Source organism: Centruroides vittatus, unplaced genomic scaffold, assembly GCF_030686945.1.
Source record: "Centruroides vittatus isolate TY-2023 unplaced genomic scaffold, ASM3068694v2 contig_401, whole genome shotgun sequence".
In the NCBI taxonomy this organism is placed as follows: domain Eukaryota; kingdom Metazoa; phylum Arthropoda; class Arachnida; order Scorpiones; family Buthidae; genus Centruroides; species Centruroides vittatus.
In genome coordinates, this window is record NW_027122216.1 from 150,373 (window position 1) to 174,386 (window position 24,014).

Consider the following 24,014-nt stretch of genomic DNA (forward strand, 5'->3'; position numbering starts at 1 on the left):
TCAGATATTTAATAAAATTAGCGATTTTGGTATATTTTAATCCATTTTAACTCGATCTTTATTAATCAGATTTATTCTAGCATGCTTTAATGTTTCATAATATTAAAAAATTTTAAATTCTTTGAATTCGATTTTCATCATTTATATGAATAGGACTAATATATATTCAAATTATTTTAAAATAATTTAGATAAACAAATTTTATTTATTTATTCAGTTTTATTTGTACATAGAAACGATTTATCTCATATTTAAATATTTGAAATGCTTGTAGTTGATAAGTAAATTTCCGTTAGTATTATTTTCTGATAATATGTGATAAACATCATTGTTTAGTTGAGTTAGATACTTCAGAATTTTGTAAATATCCTAATATTATTAACTAGTTTTGTAATTTGAATAAATTATACAATCTTATAAATAATAATAATAATAAAAATAACGATTTGAGAAAATTGGCAAAGAGATTTAACTAATAATATTCTAATAATAAGATCACAATTAGTAAATTACATTTTCATGTAACAATATATGGTAATTATATAATTATGTATATACGTCAGGAAGTTCATTTAATGAAATTATAAATTTTCGAGGAGATTCTCTCCTCTCTTCTGCAATTTATCCTGATGCTCCAACCCATTTGTTTCAAAAGCCCAGCTTTCTTCAATCTCAGTATAAATTAACATAATTTTAATCAAAAGCAATAACAAAAACGCATAAAAAACGAGCAATTATTTATTGTGATATTGTCACAATGCCGGGCTGCAATTTTAATCATATTTTTTTAAATTTATTTAATTTAAAATTTATGCTTTTTACCTCAAATTAACATGGTTTTGCCCCTGTACATCATACTTTTCCTGTTAGCAATAGAGTTATGCCGTCATTTATTCAACTCCTTACAGGGAACTTTTTGAATTGAATGCACGGGACTTCCGACCTAGACCAGAAGTTTGTATATAATCATTCGGGGTCTCCTGCTCCTTGTTTTTTGAATCTTGTCTCGAATTATATCTATCTTACACCGTTCTCGATATTACGGAAAGACAGACAGACATATGGACGGACAGACAAACAACAGTGAGAATTATAGGAAATTACCATTCCCTTACACCAGGAATTAAAATCTATGTATAAATAAAGTCTACAATATATAAATTACATTACTAAATTCAATAAAATATACATTAAATATTTAAAATTTAATTTATTTAATGTATTCCAATATATTACGATAAAATTATCTACAAAAACAAATTTTTCTTGTATTATTTTTGATAAATTTTTAAATCCATATTTAAAACTCTCAGTTTAATTAACTGGAAATTTTTAAAATTCCGGATAAATGTTAAAATCGTTTTAATAATGATTACAATTAAACATAAAAGTCCTGAGATAAAATTCAATTAAAATTACTCCAATTTATTTTAAAAAAAATTATTTAAAATGTATAAAATATTCAATAGAAATTTAATACATGCATTAAAAAAAATATTAGTTTTAGTACGGTGTATCTGACATTTAATCCTTAAATTAAATATGGTATATATTTTATTAAATTAATTTCGACCGGAAACTTATTGTTGTCAAGTTATATTAAGGTTAGAACTAATCGAAAATTTAAATAAAAATCGATACAAGATAGTGCAAGTTATATTAACCAGATGGCAGCACTACATATATTGATTATCCTTCGAGCATTGACGTCAGAAGAAGTGATAATCCGGATACTCCGTGTGTATTGGATGTCAGAATGAAAAGAAGATTGTAAAGTGTTGAAGCTCGATTGTACGGGATGCAGCAATTATTTATCATGGCAACTTCTGACTATTCCACATCGGCATTGTTCTCTTTATCAGAAAATGTGCTTTATAATTATTCAACAAATTCGAGCTTTGAAAATAATCACCAATCTTATCCTTTGATTGTATTGCAAATATCATTAATTATCCTCGTATATTTTACTTCGACAATGGGGAATATGTTAATGTTTTTCGCTTTCGCTTTCATTCCAAAGAAGAAAACATCAGAAAATGGTTTCACAAAAAGAGCCGCAGTCGACCAAATAATATCGTCTTTAGCTCTCATAGGAATGGGACGTTTATTATTCCAAGGACCTCTTCAAGCTGTTTGTATGATTCGAGGTAAGTTCAGAAATTTTTCAGTTTTATTCAAAGAGCAAATCATTAAATTTTCCACAAATAATTTCATCTCATTATCACCAATTTAACTTATTTTGCTTATAAATTTTCATTGATTGAACTCTATAAATTATTCTATGAGTTCAGCCTTAACTCAGTCTTATATTATTTTATGTTAAATAGTTAAAATTATCATAATAATAATAATTTCATTATTTTTCTCATCGAAAGTCAAATAAATTTAATAACTTTATGACTTTCTTGGAATTTGAATTTTCTGAATATTATCTTCCACAATGCTCGTTTTATACAGTAAATGCAATTGTAATTACATATAATGATTTAAATTTCTCCATTCTCATCTTGATTCAAATTTCTCTCTTCCTAAAATTTTACAAATTACAATAATGTCAACAATAATAATGATTACTATTTAATTATATTATAGTTTTAATTAAAATTAAAACTATAATATAATTTTAAAACAATAAACATTAAATTTTATTGTGCAATTTTTTTGAGAGATTTTATATTCATTTTAAAATTAATCAAAATGAAAATTTCTTAAATTATAATTAGCAGTTTTAATTGTTATAGCCTATATATGATTTATAATTGCTAAAATTATAATTTCATAATTATAAATTATAGAATAATGTCATTTATATATTATATTATGTGTATATGAAACTTCCTAGATGTAATTTTAGTATAGAATTATAAGAGAAAATAAGACGAATACCGTATAAATCTATCTGTACACGAAGTCGAAGAATTTCTTGCTTATTCATGCCAATAAAATCATTAACATCGGATTAATTGTTAACGAGGGAGGAGAAATATATTAAGGTCACTTACAAATTTATCATGCCAATGACATATAGAATGCCTCAATATTATTTTTTCACTTAAATTCTTTATAAATTTCACGAAAATTATAAGGTTGTAGACCTTAAGATGTATGGTTTTCGCTCCAGAGATTGAACGCGATAAGAATAAAATCAGTTGATAATAAAAATAAAAATGCCAATTTCCTATTTATTTATTAAAAATTGAATTAAATAATTATTAGTATAAAAAAATATACGAAATGATTTATTTAAAAATTTATTTAAATTTTAATAGAATTTATATTTTTATTCTAAATAAAATCACGTAAGAGTAAAATTACAATGTCTTCTTAAGTAAGGCGGAATATCATGGATTACCAAATTGCATTGGTAAGATGGAGAAGTGTTAGAATAAAATGAACGTGACAGCACATTATGCACTCACTTAGCAGAAAGAAAATGTTATTTTCTAAGTGAAAAATCCTTAACTATCCACTCTTTTACATTATCCAGTAAAGTTATATTCTCAAAAGGGTTAATTATCAAACTGAAGGAATATTTAGAAATTTGTATTTTTTGTAATCCGATTAACATTAAACTTAATTAACTTACCATTATAAGAAACACAATTCTTTCCACTAATATGGTACAAACGAGTAGAGTTTTATAAATAAGGAAAAATAAAATAAAATAAAATAGAAAGAAGTTTGAACATAAAAAAGAAAGAGAGAAAGAAAAAAAAAATGGATAAAAGAAGAAACTCCCTTCTTTCTTTCTGTAACATAGATGCTATTTCTCAAATTAAATCTTAATCTATTGACAAAAATAAAATTCAATAAGTTACTAATTATATTTATCTTATATAAAAAAGAAATTTCTGGTACGAATTTTATGGAAAGTTCTAATATAAAAACAAATTTTAAAAAGTTTAAAATTACATTTAAATTTTTTTAAATAATTTTATTATATTTTTGTATATTATAAATGCTTTTCACTTGGAAAAATTTACAAAAAAATAATAATAATAAATAAAAAACCTCTTTAAGTTTCAAGAATAATAAAAATCGTCATTTTTGTGCAATTGTTAATTATTCCAGACAATTTTCACGTAAAATAAAAATGAATTAAGATATAAATTCGTAGAAAAAATATTTTTATAACGCTTAAAATATTTTTTCGACAATATTATAAACATTACAGATTTTTTTTCTTAATTGATATTAAATTTAATTTTAATTTAATTTAATAGCTTTTAAAACTTTTTCTTTTCTTATTGAACTTCCTAAAATTATAGAATTAAACTTTTTTAATAAAAATTTAATTATTTAGAAATTAAATGTAAACAAAATAATTGGGATTAATTATTATTTATCATTAAATTGTTTAGTTAAATTTAATCAAATTCAAATACAGCGTAAGACGTTTTGAACACGTGACTGACGCAAATCGATTGCATTGTAAGGCGTTTTGAACATGTAATTGATGCAAATGGATTGCGCCATTTTTTCACCTAGTGGTGAAAATTCGAACTATATATTTTTTTGCATTTTCCTTTTTCCCATGGTCCATATAACATATATACCAAGTTTCATCAAAATACGTCAACGAGAACGGGCTCTAGACAGCTTCGAGTAGGGCAACTTTAATTATAACCACCCTGTACATAAAAATACATTTTTTTTATTTTTATATAAACGTAAACAAAAATAAAATTTTAAAAAATTATAATTTTTTAATTCTAGTTTAAATTATTTAAATTTTAAATTTATTTTAAAATAATTTTCATAAGCAAATAATGATAAGGTTTTGTATACGTGTGTCCGTATATACGTTAATGCTTTCAAACGCGTTTAATTAAAAATCAAATAAAAGCAAATAAATTAAAATGGAATTTTCTATTTTATTTTTCTTCTTCGCGAAATAAATTTTTAGCGAATTAATCAGCTTCCAGTTAATTGAAATGAAAATTTAAGGCTGGTAAACAAAGTCTTATTAATTGCTGTAATAAGAGTTCCTTTATAACAAATTTCTAAAGTTTTATGTAATTGGATTTTATTGAAGATTAATTTTAAATTGAGAAAATATCAATAAATTTTATTTAAATTATAAAAGTTTTTAACTTCATGTTAAAATTTAATATTTTTATTTTTCTGAGTACATACAAAATGGCTACTAAATAAACCAAAATTATGATCTTCGGAAAAGATCCTAGACTGAAGAAAACTGATAAATTTTTTATGTTCTAACAAATTATATACTGTTTCTTATTTTAAATAGGTTACTTAGTTGTATACCTTTTCAGTTTACCAAACTTTTAATATATTCTTACGAAAACTATCAGCCATTGTACTATAATGATTGCTAACATCCTCCTCATTCTGCAAAAAAAAAATTTAAGCCTAGATTTGTTTTAGACTATTTAATGCTAATGTTTTCAGCTCTCTCTCTCTCTCATATGCTGCTTCTGTATGAACTCATTATCTCCTTTACATAAAACAAATTCGATGCATCTGCAAACAATTCAAATTTGACCTATTGGTGCCAGGTACGCGTGAGGATCGAACTTTATAACACCAAAATCTATCGAAATAAATCCATGACTTTATTAAAAGATTTTAAAATAATACCAACTTTCTTTGCAACAAAGAATCTCGTCGTTTTAAAAAACTTATCTTGAAAAAAACAAATCTTATTCTCTCAATTGGAACAGTACAGTCGACAGCACCCTCAAACTTAACGTAGCTCTTGATATCCTGTTAAACTCTGGAATCTGTATTCAGTGAGACTATAAAAAAGGGCATTATATATTAGGCAAGAAACTTCAAAGTATGATTAAACGTCGGATCAGCGCTTCCACAAAACGGCACTGGTTGCAATTGACGCTAACTTGACCTCGAAAACAAGGAAAATTCCTTCTTTTCAAGACCAAGCTTTGGTCAATATACGACGAAATGGCATGGAATAATGGACAAATATCGTTCATTACTTTATTTTCTGTTAATAATAGAATTTGAATCACCTTTGGAGATTAAACAAAGCGGAAAGAAAATCGCCCCAGTATACTCCTGCTTTTATTCATCCCTAATCATCGATAATGCCATAACCAGATAGTATGTCTTCGATGGAATCGAAGACATACAATCGCTTCATTACTCTAACATCATTCGTAGTATCTTCAAATTCTGTGTAAATATTCTATACATCTTTAGTAAATTCAGCCACCCACGTAAATGTCTCCTGATGCAACTCCTCCGTCTCGTTGAGAATCGGCTCCAAACTTATCTTTCTTGATCAGAGCAAAGATATGTCCGTTCTTCAATCTTAATCCTCAACATTTATCATTTCTTACAGTTGTGCAAAGCACTCTGTCTAAAAAACAATCTTGGGCTTTCAAATGGGTTTCCTGCTAATAAACTCCGCCTCCACTTCTATAATATCTCACAGTACTTGATAATAATGACTCTGTAACCCTCCCTTCTATAGGGATCTATCGTAATAATTAAATAAAATATTATTATATTGTATTGTTTATGATAAATGTCATTCTCATTTTCATCCCTGTCCTTTTTCTTAAACTATGAAACTATTAAATTTAAATATAAATATTTTAAAATTATTTAAATGTTTAATAAATAATATTACACATTTAACTTTTAAAATTTATTTCATGGAAATAAATTATAAAAGATGCTTTTGATCGATGGATTGAAGAAGGAAGGAAATGAAAATTTAGTAAAAAGAAAAAAAAAAACAAGTTTAGAAAATTATAAAATTCCGTTAAAATAAATTAAAAAAAACTAAACAAATTTAAAATTTTATTTTAAATTGAGTTAAAGTATTTTATAAAATTATTCTGAATTCGTGTATTAAATTATTACTCGCGCGCTTTGAATAAAAATTAAAATGTTGTTAATAGGAATATTACTTTAAAACTTTAAACATGAATAAATTTCCACTGTTTAAAACATTGATAATGTTGAAATGATGTAAACAAGGCATTTATAATTGTAGTAATTGCAAATATTGTAATTACAAAAATTAATTCAAACATATTTAATTATAAAATGTGAAACTTTTGTACTAAAAAGTGAAATTTATTTTAATATTTTTGTTATATTTACTTACGATTTACGATAAATAAATTTTCATTCGACGATTTGATCTTTACGTACTACCAAAATTATCATTTTTAACGCCAAGTTATCGTCTCTTATATTAAAGTTTACATAAATTTTAAATTGTATTTATGTATTCTTCATGTAATAAACCATTTTATAAAACTGTATGTAATATTTAAAATATTATTAAAAACGTTATGATTTATAATATCAAGAAAATACGAATTATAATTGATCTTAAATAATATAAATTTATATTATATTTAAACAATAATTTTAACTAATTGATATCTTTGTTAATTATTATATTCTAAAATGTCGAATTTAATTTAAATTATATATTTGTATATTAATTTATATAAATTAATTATGATTACATGTATATAATTGTATCCTCTCTACTTAACATATATACAGACACACATTCAGGCTTATTAATCTACATGGCAATGGTGTAAGAAGTTGACCTTTCTAGTTAATTATTTACTTAACAATATACAGTAACTATAATAATATAAAAATCGTTGTCGTTATGTTATTATGACTAATAATCTAAAGTAACACATAAGTAAATTTATTTTAATTTTAACATTGAATACAGTTACTGTGCGTTAACAAATATAAATTATAAACATCAAATATACCTTAGAATAACACATTAACTTGTTTTCGTATATAGAATATTTTAGTTAAAATTTACAGGAAAAAAATGTATTCTTTAATTATATTTCTTACTACACTGAATATTCGCGGTTATCGAAAAGAGAAATAAAGGGAAGTCTGTATTGTTTTAGAAAATGTTACAAAAGATATAGTTCTTTCGAGTGAGAAAATGTTGTAAAATAAATTTCAACAGAAAAAGGTTTCTATCTCTTTTGGGAATTTCTTCTTTTCAGGCCAAAATAACTACATAGTTTTGAGAATAAAAGAGAAAATGTTGCGTGTCCATTCAATAATTTCAATTTTATAAAGTTTAAATTGTTTGTTTGGGATGAACTTAGATGAATTTAAATGTATGTAAACATAAATTGAAACTGTATTGATTTAATTGAGTATAAGACAAAATTTAAAATCTTTTATTTTATTACTTAATTTTTATAAAAATAATAATTATTTAAAATTGAAATTAGTAAGTGAATTAGAAAAGTTAAATAGAATATTTAGAATTTATTTTAAAACATATTGTAAAAAATACAAATAAAGACTATAAGAAAAGGTCGACTCCGTCAATTTGGATTATGTTTCCTGTGATTGTGAAAAGGACAAGGAAAACTACAAGAATATTTTTATTTGAATAAGTCTTTATTATTTGTATTTTTTACAATATGTTTTAAAATATATTTCGTCCTGTATTTTTTAGAATTTTTCTTTCAAGTATAAAATTTCTTTGAAAGAAGTTTTTTACAAGGTGTAATAGTGATGACAATAGATAATTGAATTTTTATTTTTCATTGTACTCATTCAACATCGTTAATTATAAAATAGAGTAATTGTTTTGGAACTGATGAAGAACGATTATTCGAAGTGCCTAGTGTGTAACGATGTGGTGTCAAGTATTTTTTTAATTGTTAATGAAGCGTACAACTCATTTGTTGAAAGGTTTAAACTCCCGCTTTACAAGTTCTAGTTTTACGACTGGCATAAATTTTTTATTAAAACTAGAGGAAATATTACATTTTTTTTAAAATGTGATATATACCCTGTTTCCCTGTTTTCACGAAAATAAGACAGTTCTTATATTAATTTTTGCTCCCAAAGATGCGCTAGGTCTTATTTTCAGGGGATGTCTTATTTTTCCATGAAGAAGAATTCACATTTATTGTTGAACAAAAAAATAAACATTTATTATATACTGTATAGTAGTTGTCATCACAAACCAGCGTAACCAGACAAACTGTGAATCCTAACAAAACTTTCTTGTTACTATCATTATTTCCATGTACAACAATCTACAGTACATCTACCGATCCCGATATTTATGAACATAAAGCAAGATTTATTTATTTATAGCAATGACAGTCATGTCATCATCTTCTGGAACATCATCATAACAATCCAAACCCTGAATTTCCTGATAAATTTCTTATGACTTTATTTCTTTCAGAATCATTGGCCCAAATCTCATGTTTAGCAATAGCACTGTCCTTAAATGAGTACTTCTTGTCAGGGTAGCCTGCTTGTAGTGTATTTGCAATGCAACTGTCAGTGATTTTCTCCCATGAATTTTTCACCCAAGTCACAACCTCTTGCAGTTTAGGCTTCACAAAGTTTCCACGCTGATTTCTCTCCATTCTATTTTCAATATAGTCATTAATTTCCATTCGCAAATTGTTCTTGAATGGCTTGTTTATTGCATTATCAAGAGTCTGAAGATAGGCCATCATTCCTGCGGGAATCATTATTTGATCTATTTTTCTTTCGTGAAGAAATTTCTTCATGTCTTTAGCGCGGTGTGTGCTGGTTGCATCCCAGACTAGCAGACTTCTTTGGCTCCCTCGCATAACAAGCGGCAGCATTTAATCGACCCACTTCCTTATAACTGCTTGTATGGCCCAGGCTTTTTCAGTTTTAAGAAAAAAATGCCTGAAACACGTTCAATCTTATCCTTCTTGCCCTTAGAAATTATTAAAGGTGGGACTTTAGTGCCATTTAGACGAATTGCCAAAATACAGGTAACACGTGTACTTTCGTAAGCAGTGGTCGGAATGTACACTGAGGAGGCACCCCGCTGATCAATTGCTGTTTGAGATGCTTGGCCAATAAGCACTGCAGTTTCATCCATAGCAATCATGTTGGAAAGATTGTATTTAGAGAAGTCAGCGTCATCAATAAATGACTTCAATGCAAATGCACGTTTAATAATTTTAGCATCTTCCAGCCTAAACAGTGTTGTGGATCTTAAAGACAGTTCACTTCGCTGAAGGAAACTATCCAGCCAGTGTTGTGATGCTTTAAATTCTTCGGGGGCTATTTCGAACTGTGGTGTCATTGCAAGGACAAATTCTTGAATCTGAGTCCTATTCACAACCAAAGCCTTTGCCTTCCTGTCAACAACCCATTCACAGATCAGGTCTTCCAGTTCGGAAAACAGTGGTTGCCGACCTAATCCACACTTGCGCTTTTTAGCATTTCCGTTGTCCACTTGTTGACTGAGGTTATTTAATCTTCTCGCCATTTTCGGATTATTCGAATACTCAACATCTCTTTGCAGAAAGCGGTAAGATTTTTGCCTCGAGAGTCTTTCACGATTCTTTTCTTGTACTCGACGGAATAGCTCTTTCTTTTTGCGCTCATGTCTAGGTGTAAAAATATACCAACACTGTTTATTTCTTATACTTTAAACCGTTCAGCAGAAATGCAGACACCCTCTAAAGAATTAAAGTGATATACTGATTGTTTTACTCACACACAGGGCCACAAAAAATAAGGGCTGTAAAGTACCTGGCTCCCACACACTGTCTGGAAACTGTAACGATCTCCCACAGCAGTTCCTGGACCACTTGTACAACAGGGTCCGGCAGCGGTATTGCAGCTTCCGGCCACCGTGGGAAGCTCATCACAGCAGACTTGTACAGTACAGCAGGGACAGCGTACGGTATGGTGGCAAGCAACGGGCCTCTTGATGCCGTGTCTGCACATTTACAAGTGACGGCCGCGGAAGGGAACATAGGGATTGGCGGTAGGTGACGGTCTTCACCGTGTGTTGCATGCAGCTGCTCTGCAACAGACGGTGAAGGTAGGGGACAACGGCGGCGGGCTAAAAAGAATCACAGCTGCATGCTCTGGTGTTCTGTTCGGCGGACCTGCTTCCAAACGAAAACTTCGCTAAGTCTTACTTTTGGGGAGGCCTTATATTTAGCAATTCAGCAAAACCTCTACAAGGTCTTATTTTCGGGGAAAAACGGTAGTTACAACTGTTATTTCCATGAACGTAACCTCTGTTTACGTCATTCAGTCTATAGGAATTAACAAGGCTCCAGAAACCAATTAGATTGTAAAAACGGAACTTCTCGCACGCGCACAGGCCCATGATATAAACTTTCTATATATGTTTACATAACAAGCAGAATAACTCCCAAATCACTCGTTCAATGAACGTGTACTAATTGGTTGTCGAGAATGTCATTGCCTATTTATAAAATGTCATTCTTCGAAAAATTTTAATCGTAAAAGAATTAGATTAAAATTACTTAACTTTAAACATACATTAGATAAAAGAGAAATTAATTTTCTATTTAATTACTCATCAATACAAGTTAATTCTACTTAAAATAAAGAATTTTAATAAAATAAGTCGATTAAACAGTTTTCATATAATTATGTTGCGTGATGAATTTTATTTTGATTCTTAGATGACGAAAACAATTCAGTTTATTTAAATTAGAATGAACTATTTGATGGTTAGACCATTTGTAAATGGTGCAAATGATTATTTTACAGCTTTAATTTTAAAATAAATGAATAGAAATGTTCTACTTTCGTTACACTTGGAATGTTTCCAAATATCAATGGTAGTAAAATAATTTTATCGCAATGAAAACGAATAAATCAGTTAAACTGAGCGTGTTTTATCACATTTAACATTTATCAAGTGTAAATAAACATTTAATTAACATATATATAAAAGAGGAACCATAAATTTCAGTTTTCTACTCCAGAAACTTTTGTAATTTATCATCCGAATAATTATTTTATCACATTTTAATGAAAATTTCCAAATTTTATTTATTTTATAAAATAATCTTTCTGGGTTATTTTAAATAAAAATAATAATCCAATAAAAATTTGATATCTTGTATTTTTATGTCTTTTTTTTATTATTTCGCGATTTTATTTAGAACTTTTCAATTTAAATTTTATGTTATAAAAAATACAAAATTATTTTTTTTGCCTTTTAAATTCTTTCATTTGTTTTATAACTTTTATAAAGAATTTAATGGGATTGTAGAAAACTCGAAAAGGAAAAAAAATAGTATAATGTGAAGAAAGTCTTCGATTTATTATTTAAACCGGTAAATAATTTAAGTAAATAAATCAAACGTATTTTAATGAATTTTTCCCTGGAATATTCCATATAATCCCATTGACAATGTTAGTTGTATTGTAGTGATAAAGTGGATATACATACAGAATTTTCCGCTGGAATAAATATTTTTAACGCTATTTCTAGTAATAATGTAGTTTAGTTTAGTTTTATCTTCTCTAAAAAGATGTTGATATACTTATTTATAATAAATAATACATCATATATAACTTAACATTGCCGATTTGAAATATAATTGTCGACGTCAACGTTTTTAACATCATCTCCACAAATGTAATGTATTCATCACATCTAGAAAATAATATATATTGAATTTGTTATTTAATAAACATTTGTATTAATTCTCAAGACATACATTTAAAAGTATTATATTTTTAATAATTATATTTGTTTGAAGCTTAAGTTATTTGTTTGATATATGATTAAATATTAAAATGAAGTAAGAAGAGAAACAGAAAAAATATAAAGAATTACAAAATAGAAGAATACAATAGAATTTGATTATACATTACAATTTATATAAGGTAATGTAAGTGTTCTTCTTCCCACATTGAAAAAAATATCCATTCAAAGTTTTTAGAGTAAATTAAAATTTATAATTTTGTATATTTATACATGAAATATTTTAAAATATCGTAAAGATAATTATATAAAATTGTGATTATGTAACGTAAAAGTCATTTAATATTTTATGTTTTTATCTCTGTTTAATTTCGGATAAATCCTTTATATTTAAATTAAAATATGAAGGATAAAAATAGAATTATTACACAGAAGAAAGTTGATAGAAGAATCTAATTTGTGACAAATTGATCGGATTAACACAGTTAATCCGATCGATCTTTATAAACTAGATTATAACTATTTGTCTAAGTTATACACATCAAAAGTTTTATGAATAGAGAAAGCGAATTATTTATTAATTTTGTTTTTATAAATTAAAACTGTTTTTTAATAATTGATTACAATTTAATAACACTTATATAATAATTAGTACTAAATATTGCATTGTGTGTGTAATGTCCTCTATAAGCCGAACTTTACGAGTCTGCGGTCTCTCTGGTCACTCAAAAAATCCAGTTACAACTGATCAAATATCTTTACTTTTTCTTTGTTGCATTCTTCTTTTCTATAGAATTATGTTTTTGATTATACAAGTTTTAATATGTATTAAAGTGAAAGAATTACTCTGTATAATATTGATAATATATTTTTCCCTGTAAAGTTATGTTTCTTTCATTAAATTCTGATCGAAGAAGAAGCCAATACCGCAGGGATAAATAATTTCTTTTTGAAATAATATTGGAGTGTATTGACTTTATAAAATCGATGACCACGTCTTCAAACATAAGCCCATGTGAGGAAAGAAATAACTGATAAAAATCATATTAGTAAAATTTAAATACGAAAATAATAAAAATATGTTTGGATTATTGTTAATGTTTTGATTTTTCATACGAAATGTATTAGAATTTCAATAACAACTTCAAATCATCTAATAAGCGCTTAGAATACAAGAATTCTTTATTTATTTATTTTATATAATGTAAACATCGTTATCTACGTAATTAAAAGTAGATTTTAAATATTTTTACCGAAAGATTTAATATAGTTATGGTTACTTTTAGCATATCTTGAGAATTTGCAAATATATTATCTTATAAATATTCATTTTTAGATATTAATAAGGGATTCTCCAGAGAAAATTGTGTTTAAAATGTTCATCTTTACAAGCTATTAGAATAAATTTCATAAAATTTTGAATTTTCTAAACAAAAATCAGAAAGAAAATTAAGTTTAATAACCAACTATATGGCTTATTACGTAATATATCTGTATTAAATTATTTCCTTTCAAATAAAATTAGTCTCTATTGAATTGAACATTCAATGGAGACCACAACCTTAATATTTTTTCTAAAATTCTCTTTGTATATATTCACTATTCATGCACACTATATATATATTGTACATAGCGCATGAATGATAAGAGCCTATCTATCTAAATATATTATATACCTCATTTACATATATATATGTAAATGTGTATATAATATATTTAGATAGATAGGCTCTTATCATAACAGACAGGAAACATAAGTGAAAAATTAGAAATCGATGTTACATTCCTTAAAGCTAAATGAATTTAAAACTATCACAACTACATTTATTTAAATGCATTAATATTACAAATAAATCTGTTTAAATATTTCTAAGAAATTTAATTTTGTTGAAAGTAGAGTTATCGCCTATCTTAAAGTAATTATTATCATCAGTGTAATTATAATATCATGTTTGAAACTTTTTTAAACATGATAATTAAAATGCGATATGACTTAATTTTCATACATTGTACTTTATATATTTCTAAAATAAAAAATTTCGTTAAAAATAATATTAATAAATGACAGATATTTTAAATTAAAAGCTAAAAACTCATATCTGTTCGTTCTTTAAAGAACTTAATTAATAGAAACCGTTTAATATATTAAAACGTTATTTACAATATTACAACTCTGATCAATGATCAGTTACTATTATTTTAATATTTATTTTTAGTTTAAAATTTTAAAAAATCGTTTTAATTCTTTAAGATGATTATCCAGGTTACTTAGACTCTAAATTATATACACGATCCTGTGGATTGTTGATGATAATTTATTTGTTGAGAGGATTATTTAGAGTCTAGATAATATAAATAATCCTCTAAATTCTTGACGATTTATATTATTTAGTCTTTAAATTACACAAATGATCTGAAATCTACATGATGTGTTGAGTGGATCATCCATGCAGTTAGTGGATAATTCAAATTTTACAGACAGCAAAAATTAAGTGAAAATTTATAAAATTATAACTTTTAATATTTAATTTTTATACTAGTTTTAAATCACTTATTTTACAACTTTTTTTCGGAATATTAATGCATGAAAGAATCGAATTATAGTACTTTAATTTTTAGTGAGTTTTCAGTAGTCTATTTAATGGCTAGTTGAACACATATAGTTGTTTACTTTATCGAATGCTTATGTTTTACGTTACTAAAATATATAAAATATAAGATTAAATTTCGAAAATTCTATAGACAAACAAAGATTTGTTCTCGGTAGATAAGATTTTATAAATCTGATCTTCAATAAAAATAATGATTCAATTCTTTGTTTTGATGATTTTTAGTTACTTTTATAGGCACGTTTTTAATAAAAATTCAATCTTATAATGTTAAAACAACGCTAGTGTGATTTTACATTTTAAATAAATTTCAAAAAATATTCTTATCCACAGCTTTAATACAGTTACAATTAATTATTTCCCAATTTTTTCTATAATTTTCTAATATAAAAGATAAAATATATAAATCTCTATTATCCATTTTAATTTTTGTTACATTAACTGACAATATAAAAATAGTACTTTGTATATGTTTCCTTCATTCAAAAAACAGTTGACGTGTTATGTCTGATGAATAATAGATATATAGATACGACCTTTCGAATAGCTTATAAATTTTTTAGAAGATAAAAGCGAAAATACACACAAACTACGATATAACGCCATTCTTAATACGTACTTGTGAACGGATCTTTCCCATAAATATTAAAGAAAGAGCTCTTTAATATATACGATTTTACAATGCAAATGGCATTATCACCAAATCACTTGGCTTTCAAACTATTAGAAACTCGAATTGGTGCGTAAACTTAATTAATATGAATAATTCTTATTGTTTGAGGTACTTCTGTTTAGCGCCATGCTCGATTTACTGCCAATTTCAGGGCGAACAAACGGTGGCGATAAATTGAAATTTTACTGTAATCTTATTATTAGTTATAAATAAAGATATTTTATAATACAAAGTTATTAAAATGTTACAGTTTTTTAAAAAATTTATATGATTTAGTTTGATTTAACTGTCCTATATTTTGAAATAACGAATGTATGCTTGCCAGAAATGTTCTGATAAACAAAAAATGCAAAAAATACAGCCTATATTTAAATTTGATTTGATTATATCTTATCAAATCTTTATAATTTACAGTAGAGTTTGACTATTGTAGTTGCTAGTAACGTTATCAGTCGTGTAATTATATTATAATTAGCGTGTCTCAAAACACGAACTGTAATTAAGTTTCGTTTGCAGTTCTCGTTTGCTTTAGGTAAATAAACGTTTTTATCTGTCTTTTCGCGCTATCGACTGTAACATATGACTGATTACACGCAATTGTTATCACTTGTCTTTAGTACACTTTAAACGTTAAACATTAATCGTTTGAATCGTTATTTCCTACCAGTATATTAGCTTAAATTGCTGAATTTCACTTACATTATATATGCTTGATGTTATTAACAGACAACTAGACGCATCTAGTGATTACAGTAACCGGATTCTACCGTAAATACTTCTATACATTTCAATATGAAGATAATTTTCGTGACTTAATTCGCAGGAAATATATATTAAAATAATAATTATACAATAAAATTTCGCACAATTTAGATGATACCATTGCTTAATTTGTCATTTGTTTCAAGTCTCTCTGCGGATTTACCTCTAGTTTAATGTAATTCTCATAACTCTTCATCTTTTACGAATTTTACGCGATATTTTATTAGGATAATTAAAATAATTTAGGTTACTTCATTAAAATAATTTGATTTTCTAATGATACTACTTCGAAAATCTTAGCCGTAAGGAAATTAAAAGTAAAGCTACTTTATCACATTGCCTAATTCAGTTTTCTATTATAATTTAATAATACCTTTTTATTCTTTTAAATTATTTAATTTTGTAAATTACTGTTGAATTTATAATTATTTATTCTGTAAAACTACTAGGAGATTAGCCCGGCGTTGCTCGGACAAAAAATAACAACAGCAAAGATTAAGATTATTACATTATTTCGTGCTTCTAACCCTTCTATTATATTATAGTATTTGATTTATGTAACTACAATGGTTATCTTACGTAAGAGTTTATCACATCGAGTGCCCAGTCTAACACATTTTAAAAATTCTTTAAATTGTGAACAGTAGAGGAATAAAAAATGTTTAAAATGTTAGATTGGGCACTCGATGTGATAAACCCTTACGTAAGATAATCTTTACAGCCGATCTTACCCATTTTCAGCTGGTGCAAAAATTAGGTTCACCTCTTCCGAGGCTAATTATAGAATGTTTAGATGGATCTAAAAATATGTTTGATTTCCCGCTAACAGTAGAAGCCAGGTTAATCCTTAACCCTCTCCCTCTCCTCCGGAAGGGAATTCCCTTCTTATTGTGCATTCTCATGGCGTATCCTAACTGTGTACCAAATTTCAACTTTAAACTCTTAACCGTTTGGGCTCTGCGCTTATCATTATTATTATTATCAATCCATCATCTCGATTATATTATAAGCGGTAATCGATGAGTACAACATAAGTCACCCATGTGCGTTTTAATCGAAAATTAAAGGATTAACTTCAAAAGATTGCCAACAAATTTAGAAAATATTTATTTATTTTGTGTTAGGAAACATCATTTATGAAAATGTTCACGAATTTTTAACTTTTTAAGGAAATACAAATACAGTATGTATGTTGTATATAAGCTCAGATAGGGGTGAAATTAGCAATCAGTTTGGAACCCTTGGATATATGGAAAGAAAGAGAACCTTAAAATATTAGACAATGTATTTTTACATAAGAATTATGAGGCAAAAAGAGTATAATTTAGATGAAATATCATTTTATATTTGTTTGTATTAATTTTATTTATACATGTTTGAAACTTTGAAATGGATATTTATATCTAAGAATCGTTAATTTTATATTAGATAAATAACTTTTAAATGTTTAAAACAATGATGTTAAAAGTTAATAAAAAATAAAGATGATTTTTATAATAAAAAGTTTTGTCGTCAGAGTTTTCAATAAAATCAATAAAATTTTATAAAGTTTTCCTAGGCGATTTGTTGTCGGTTAAATCAGGGATGGGTAACCCGCGGCCCTCGGGCCGCATGCGGCCCGCAGTAATATTTTTTGCGGCCCGCGTGGCATAAAATATGAATAAATATATCAATTTCCCGGCTTAACGAGATATTCAACAAAAATTCAAGCGTTATTTTCCACAACTTATATTTGTGAATAGTTAAAACTAACAGTGACGAATATTTAACCAAATATTTCCGACATATTACGTTTAGATTAGTGCCAGAAGCTATATTAAGTATACCTATGCTAATTTATAATTATATATGAGTAAATAATTTTGATTTACCGACATTTTCCCCCCTCTCTTTTCTTGTGTGCGGCCTGCGTCAGTGCGGCCCTCACATAGAAAAAGGTTGCCCATCCCTGGATTAAATCATAAAATATTTCTTTTCAATTTACTTCGTCATACATCGTCATACGATACAAAAATATGCATGTATAACAAAAAAAAAATTCTATTTACCTATAGGCTAACATTGCAAGTGCGATAAATATAATTTCTTCGACATCTAGCAGCAATCCGTCTGCCACCCTCTGTTTTTGTTTGCAAATAAACGTGGAAAGAACTTTTTCGCCAGCGATTTTTCAAAATGTCCAGCGTAATTGAGTAAAAAGCATTAAATTTTGTTTTCGCAATGGAATTACTGTTACAAAACGTTGGAAATGTTGCAAAAGGCCTTTGGTGACCTATCAAAAACAAGTTTTCGAGAGGTACAAGAGGTTCAAGGAAGGCAGAAAACGCGTCGAAGACGAACAATGCTCTGGTAGACCATCCAGTTTAGCTGACGAACACCTCGCTCGAGTCAGAGATTTGGTGCTCAATGATCGTCGTTTAACAATTAGGGAATTATTGAATATGTTCCGGTATCATTTGGATCTCGACAAGCAGTTTTAATAGATCATTTGGGTTCTGGCGCGTCGCTTCTCGAGTAGTCCCGAAGACATTGAATTTTTTCCAAAAACAACGTGTTCGAGTGGACGAGAAAATGCTTTCTCGAAGCGAATCATCTTAACATACAACATTACGGATGAGGAAAAATGGATCTACGCTTTCGACACCGAAACAGCTCAACAGTCGAGTAATGGCTCTCGAAAAGTGAAGCGAGATTGAAAAGACCGCGCGAAAGTCAATCAAAAATCAAAGTCGTGTTGACTGTTTTCTTCGATTGCCGTGATTTGTGCATCACGAATACCTTTCGATTGGCCAAACTGACAATAAATATTATTTGAGCGTTTTGCGTCGTTTGCGTAAAGCAGTTCATAGATAACGACCTGATTTGTGGCGAGAAAACTCGCGAATTTCGCACCACAAAAATGCACTGCTCCCAATGCTCTTGTTGTTCGTGCTTTTTGACCAAAAATTCAACAAATACGGTTCCGCAAGCACCACATTCACCTGACTTGGCATCGCGCGACTTTCTTCTGTTTCTTTGACTATAATTTCCGCTTCGTGGTCACCGTTTTGAGTCGATTGATACGATAAAACAAAATTCGATGCGAGTTCTAAAAGGCTTTCCTGAAAATGATTTTAAAGCTTGATTCGGGGATTGGAAAAACGTTGGCATAAGTGTAATGCAATGGTGCGATTACTTTAGAGGTAACGAAATAAATTTTAGTAAATAAATTCACATCTTGCGTTTTATTGTAACATCTCCGATGCTTTTTGATCACAGAGGTATATACTATATACGTGTATATTATAACTCTTTTTATCTACGGATACTAAGAGGATCTCATGAGCTTTATTAGAACCATAATGTGGACAGATAACAGGTGTATATTCAAACTAATCTACCGTGAAAGTTTGAGTCGTCAACCTGAGATCGAAGTCAAATCCTGATAGGGCTAAGCTTATACTTAAGACTTTATCACCTTAGCCAACCAACCATCAAAATAATATATTATGAATTCGTTATCATCATCAGCTTTTCTCAATCTACAGCAGAATGGAGATATCTAAGGTTCCTCCAGCCTCTACAATCCGTAACCTCTCTTCAAACTATTCCAGCACATTTTCTTATTTCCTCTATATCATTAATATTTATTGGAGAGTTTATTTGTTATTTCATTTTTAAACTGTGAAACGGAAACTATAAATTTTCTTATAATAAACTTAACTCTTTAGTAAATTTACTTGTTGAATTCATTCGATGAAAAGTAGTTTTGAAAGTTTTCGTATTATATTTTAATTGTAATATTGTACAACGATTCGAAATACATTTTTATAAATTAAAATTTATTTATTAAATTAAGGAACTAACATTAACAACATCGAGAAATTCTAATATTAAATAACGAAAGGCATGTAATAAATTGATAATATTTATTTTGATTAATGCGACAGAACACAGTTAATAAAATTTAGAAAATTAATTTTCTGAAAATGTCTACATAATATCGTTACGTTGGTATTTTATCATCAATAAATTGCAGAAACGATCAAAGATAATGAATTTTCCACTCGCAACACTTTGTAATTGATCATCTGAAGTAATATCAAATTAATATTGTGTAAGAATATAATTTTAAAATGCTTTGGTTATAAATATTCTCGTTTGTCTAAATAATTTTTCAATCTAAAACCATAACGTTTAATTTTACTCATTTATCAATGTGATCTGAAGTAATATTCGCCGTTAACGCATTATTATACTCATTCAATAATAATTAATGAATGAGAATTTTAAATTAAAAAATTATTTAGGTTAATTGAAATATTTTTAACCAAAGATTTTATCTCATTACAGCATTAACGTTCAGTCGATGATGGACCTACATTTTTTGATACCCTGAAGCTTAAACTGTTATCGGGCCTCTTCGCAACTAGAAGCAATATGGCAAGATCCAACAAAATCTAAAGGGCCTCGATTCTCTTGCAAGAACCCCGAGGTCCAAATAGTGGAAAATGGGGTGGTGGGGTGATTCCTTGAAAATTAGCCGTACAGTGAGCCCCTTCCCACCTGCAACGTGGTTTGGGTAACCACCATTATCTTGCTCGATGGAGTTGTACTATGGCAAATCACCAGAGATTTTTTTTTTTAAAATTAACCATTACATCTCAAAGTTTTATTAAAATTGCTGTACTGAGTTATCTCACGTATCAGTCACTGATGTGAATAAGAATTCCCTAGGCTGTCTTTATAGTTTTCAAGTTACGGACATTTTGTGTCATATGAGACGGGTATTAGAGCATATTCTATGGTCGATAATCTCAATAATAAGTACTCCAACCTATAGTGATAATTCATATTACTAAAAAATACTCCATCAATTTTGTTAAAAAAATTATTCAATAAAAACAGTTGAATCAGGGTCCTCCGGAATTCGATGCCCTAAATCTTAGCTTGAAAGTAAATCCGCTATTACTGTTACAGTAAACGTCTATGCGATAATGAAAACAAAACTAAACACTTCTGAAGCCCTTTCATGTCTTAACAGTATATATTTTATATTTAAGAAATTTTTATTTATTTTTGATATATCTTCGATGCCACTAATTAACTTACTATATTTTATATTTGAAATTCAGATATACTTGACTTGAGTGGTCGTCGAGTCAACAAATATATAAATTAAGCTGACGAATTAAATTTATCTAGAAATTCAAGTCGAGTATAACGATTATGCTCCTTGGGGAAAAAATATCTTATAATATAAAGTTGCGATGACATCTCTGAAAAAATTTATCATTAAGTTCTGTGAACTCTTACAACTTACTATTTAAATTAAATTCAATAATAATATTATAAAAAGAACAGAGAACAAAATAAGACATAAATTGTTATAAAGTGGATATTTTAGAGATTCTTTGAGATAAAGTAAAAAAGCATTATTTATATTTAGTTTTTCCCACTACAATATACTTTATTAATTTTTTATTTTATAAAATGTAATTTTACTATTTCTATCGTAAGAACTATTAAGAATTAAACTAAATAAACTCACTTAAATAAACTGTTAAATTCGTTTAAAAAATATAATAATATTTACAAAAATGATTAATGTAAGAATTAAGTAAATATAGATTAAGAACGATTAAGATATTCGCTTTATTATGTGATACTCTATAAAATTATTTTCGTAGACTTTTTCTATCAGATATACTCTGACACATTATAAATAAATTCTTGCAATAGAGAATAAAATTTTGTGAAACTGCATTTATTAAAAACTTGTACAATAAATTGCTTCTTCATACTACAAAAAAGTAAAATAAAATGAAAAATACATTACATTATTATAAAACATAAATACAAAACTTCATTTTTATTTTTTTTCACAATACAAGAAGAGAATTTATTGATTTATTTTTATCGTTATTTCATTATACGAATGTTTGTTTTATCCACTAAGCATTAAAAGAAAAGTTACAATTGTAAAACATTTTAATATATCATTGTGTTAAATAAATGTAATTCTTAGTTTTTAATTTTTCAAAAAAAGGAAAAAAAATTGTTTTATTTTTAGCTTCAAAATCTATTTTTTACTTATGACAGATAACAGTAAAGGGGGAGACATGTCATTCTATAGAACAATATAGAACGTGTGAGGAAAAGCTTAGTATCGAAGAAAAAGATTTTATTAATATTAATAATTATTTTTATTTAATTAAATACCTAATTTTTAATAGTGGAAAAATTATTTTTCTTCTTAGGCATTTTTCAACACTGAAAGTTTCTTACAAGAAGTCTTTAGCTTCCTCCCTACTATTTTCTGTTCTCATTGAGCTGCAATTTAAAAAAAATGTACACCTATAAATTTCCACTTCGTCCGTTCGTCTTTCCTTAATCTCCGGTTAACCATAGCAGGAGGCCCCGATTAACTATACAATAAATTCTTATGCAAACCGAAAGTCGCGTTATTTTAATTCAAAAACTTCCCCTGAAAGCAGTTAGATAGATGACCGGCATAACTCTATTTTAACAGGAAAAGTATGATGTACAGGGGCAAGACACTGCTAATTTGAAGGTGGAGAGCGTATATTTTAAATTAAATAAACGAAAAAATATGATTTAAAAAATGCAGCCCGGCATTTTAAATAAAATAATTGCTCTTTTATATACATTTTCAATTTTTACGATAAACAGTAAACTGTAGAAACAAGCTGAACAACAATTTCGGTGGAAACAGGAAAGTTTTAATAATGAATTCTTTGTTTTTAAGAATTAAATTTATTAATATTACATTATAAATAATAGCGATAGTATTTTAAAACAATTTTAATTCTTCTTTTTCTCCAAAAAATACTTATTTTATTTATAGTAACTCTTACATCTTTTATCTCTAACACAATTCAAAATTGATGTCCATAGCTCTATAAATAAAAAGTTATTAGCTTTAGGGTGTTTTGTAAGATATTGCACATTCTAACTTTTATATGTTAAGAAAATAATATTTTTCGCGTTTTAAGATAGAATATTTAAGAAAAAAAGAATATTAAATATATTTTATAATATATTCTAACATCACCGATATTAAATTTTTAATATTTTTCAATATTAAAAATATATATATATATATATATATATTATATATATATATATGTATATTTTTGTATTTAAGGGAATATATATATATATATTTATAGTTTTATTGTAATTATCTTTTGTTCTAGTTTTGAATTTTCCAGTCATTTTATTCTACTAAAGTTTAAAAATTTTAATATAAATGAAATTTATAAAAGTGATTACTTATATATAAATTATATATCGGAAATATCAATTTTTATATTAAAAAATATTAAATTTGGGAGTAAATATTTTTAGAAAACATATGAAATCACAAATACTGTACATAGAAGACTTGAGAAAAATGAGATGAGGCCCAAGCTGTATCTCATGTGGGATTCCCTATATCTTATATTACTTATATGGCTTTCGGCTATAAAAATATATAAATAAAACTAAT

General features: G+C 27.0%; 1 protein-coding gene across 1 annotated transcript in view; it reads left to right on the top strand.

Annotated features, from left to right (window-relative positions):
• The first annotated feature begins 1,751 nt into the window (after window positions 1–1,751).
• Window positions 1,752–24,014, top strand: part of LOC136976550 (cysteinyl leukotriene receptor 2-like) — a 63,193-nt gene continuing 40,930 nt past the window's right edge. Inside the window, exon 1 of the mRNA XM_067271883.1 lies at window positions 1,752–2,147. Coding sequence (XP_067127984.1) covers window positions 1,799–2,147 — 349 coding nt within the window. The 5' untranslated portion in view covers window positions 1,752–1,798. The remainder of the gene's footprint in view (window positions 2,148–24,014) is intronic.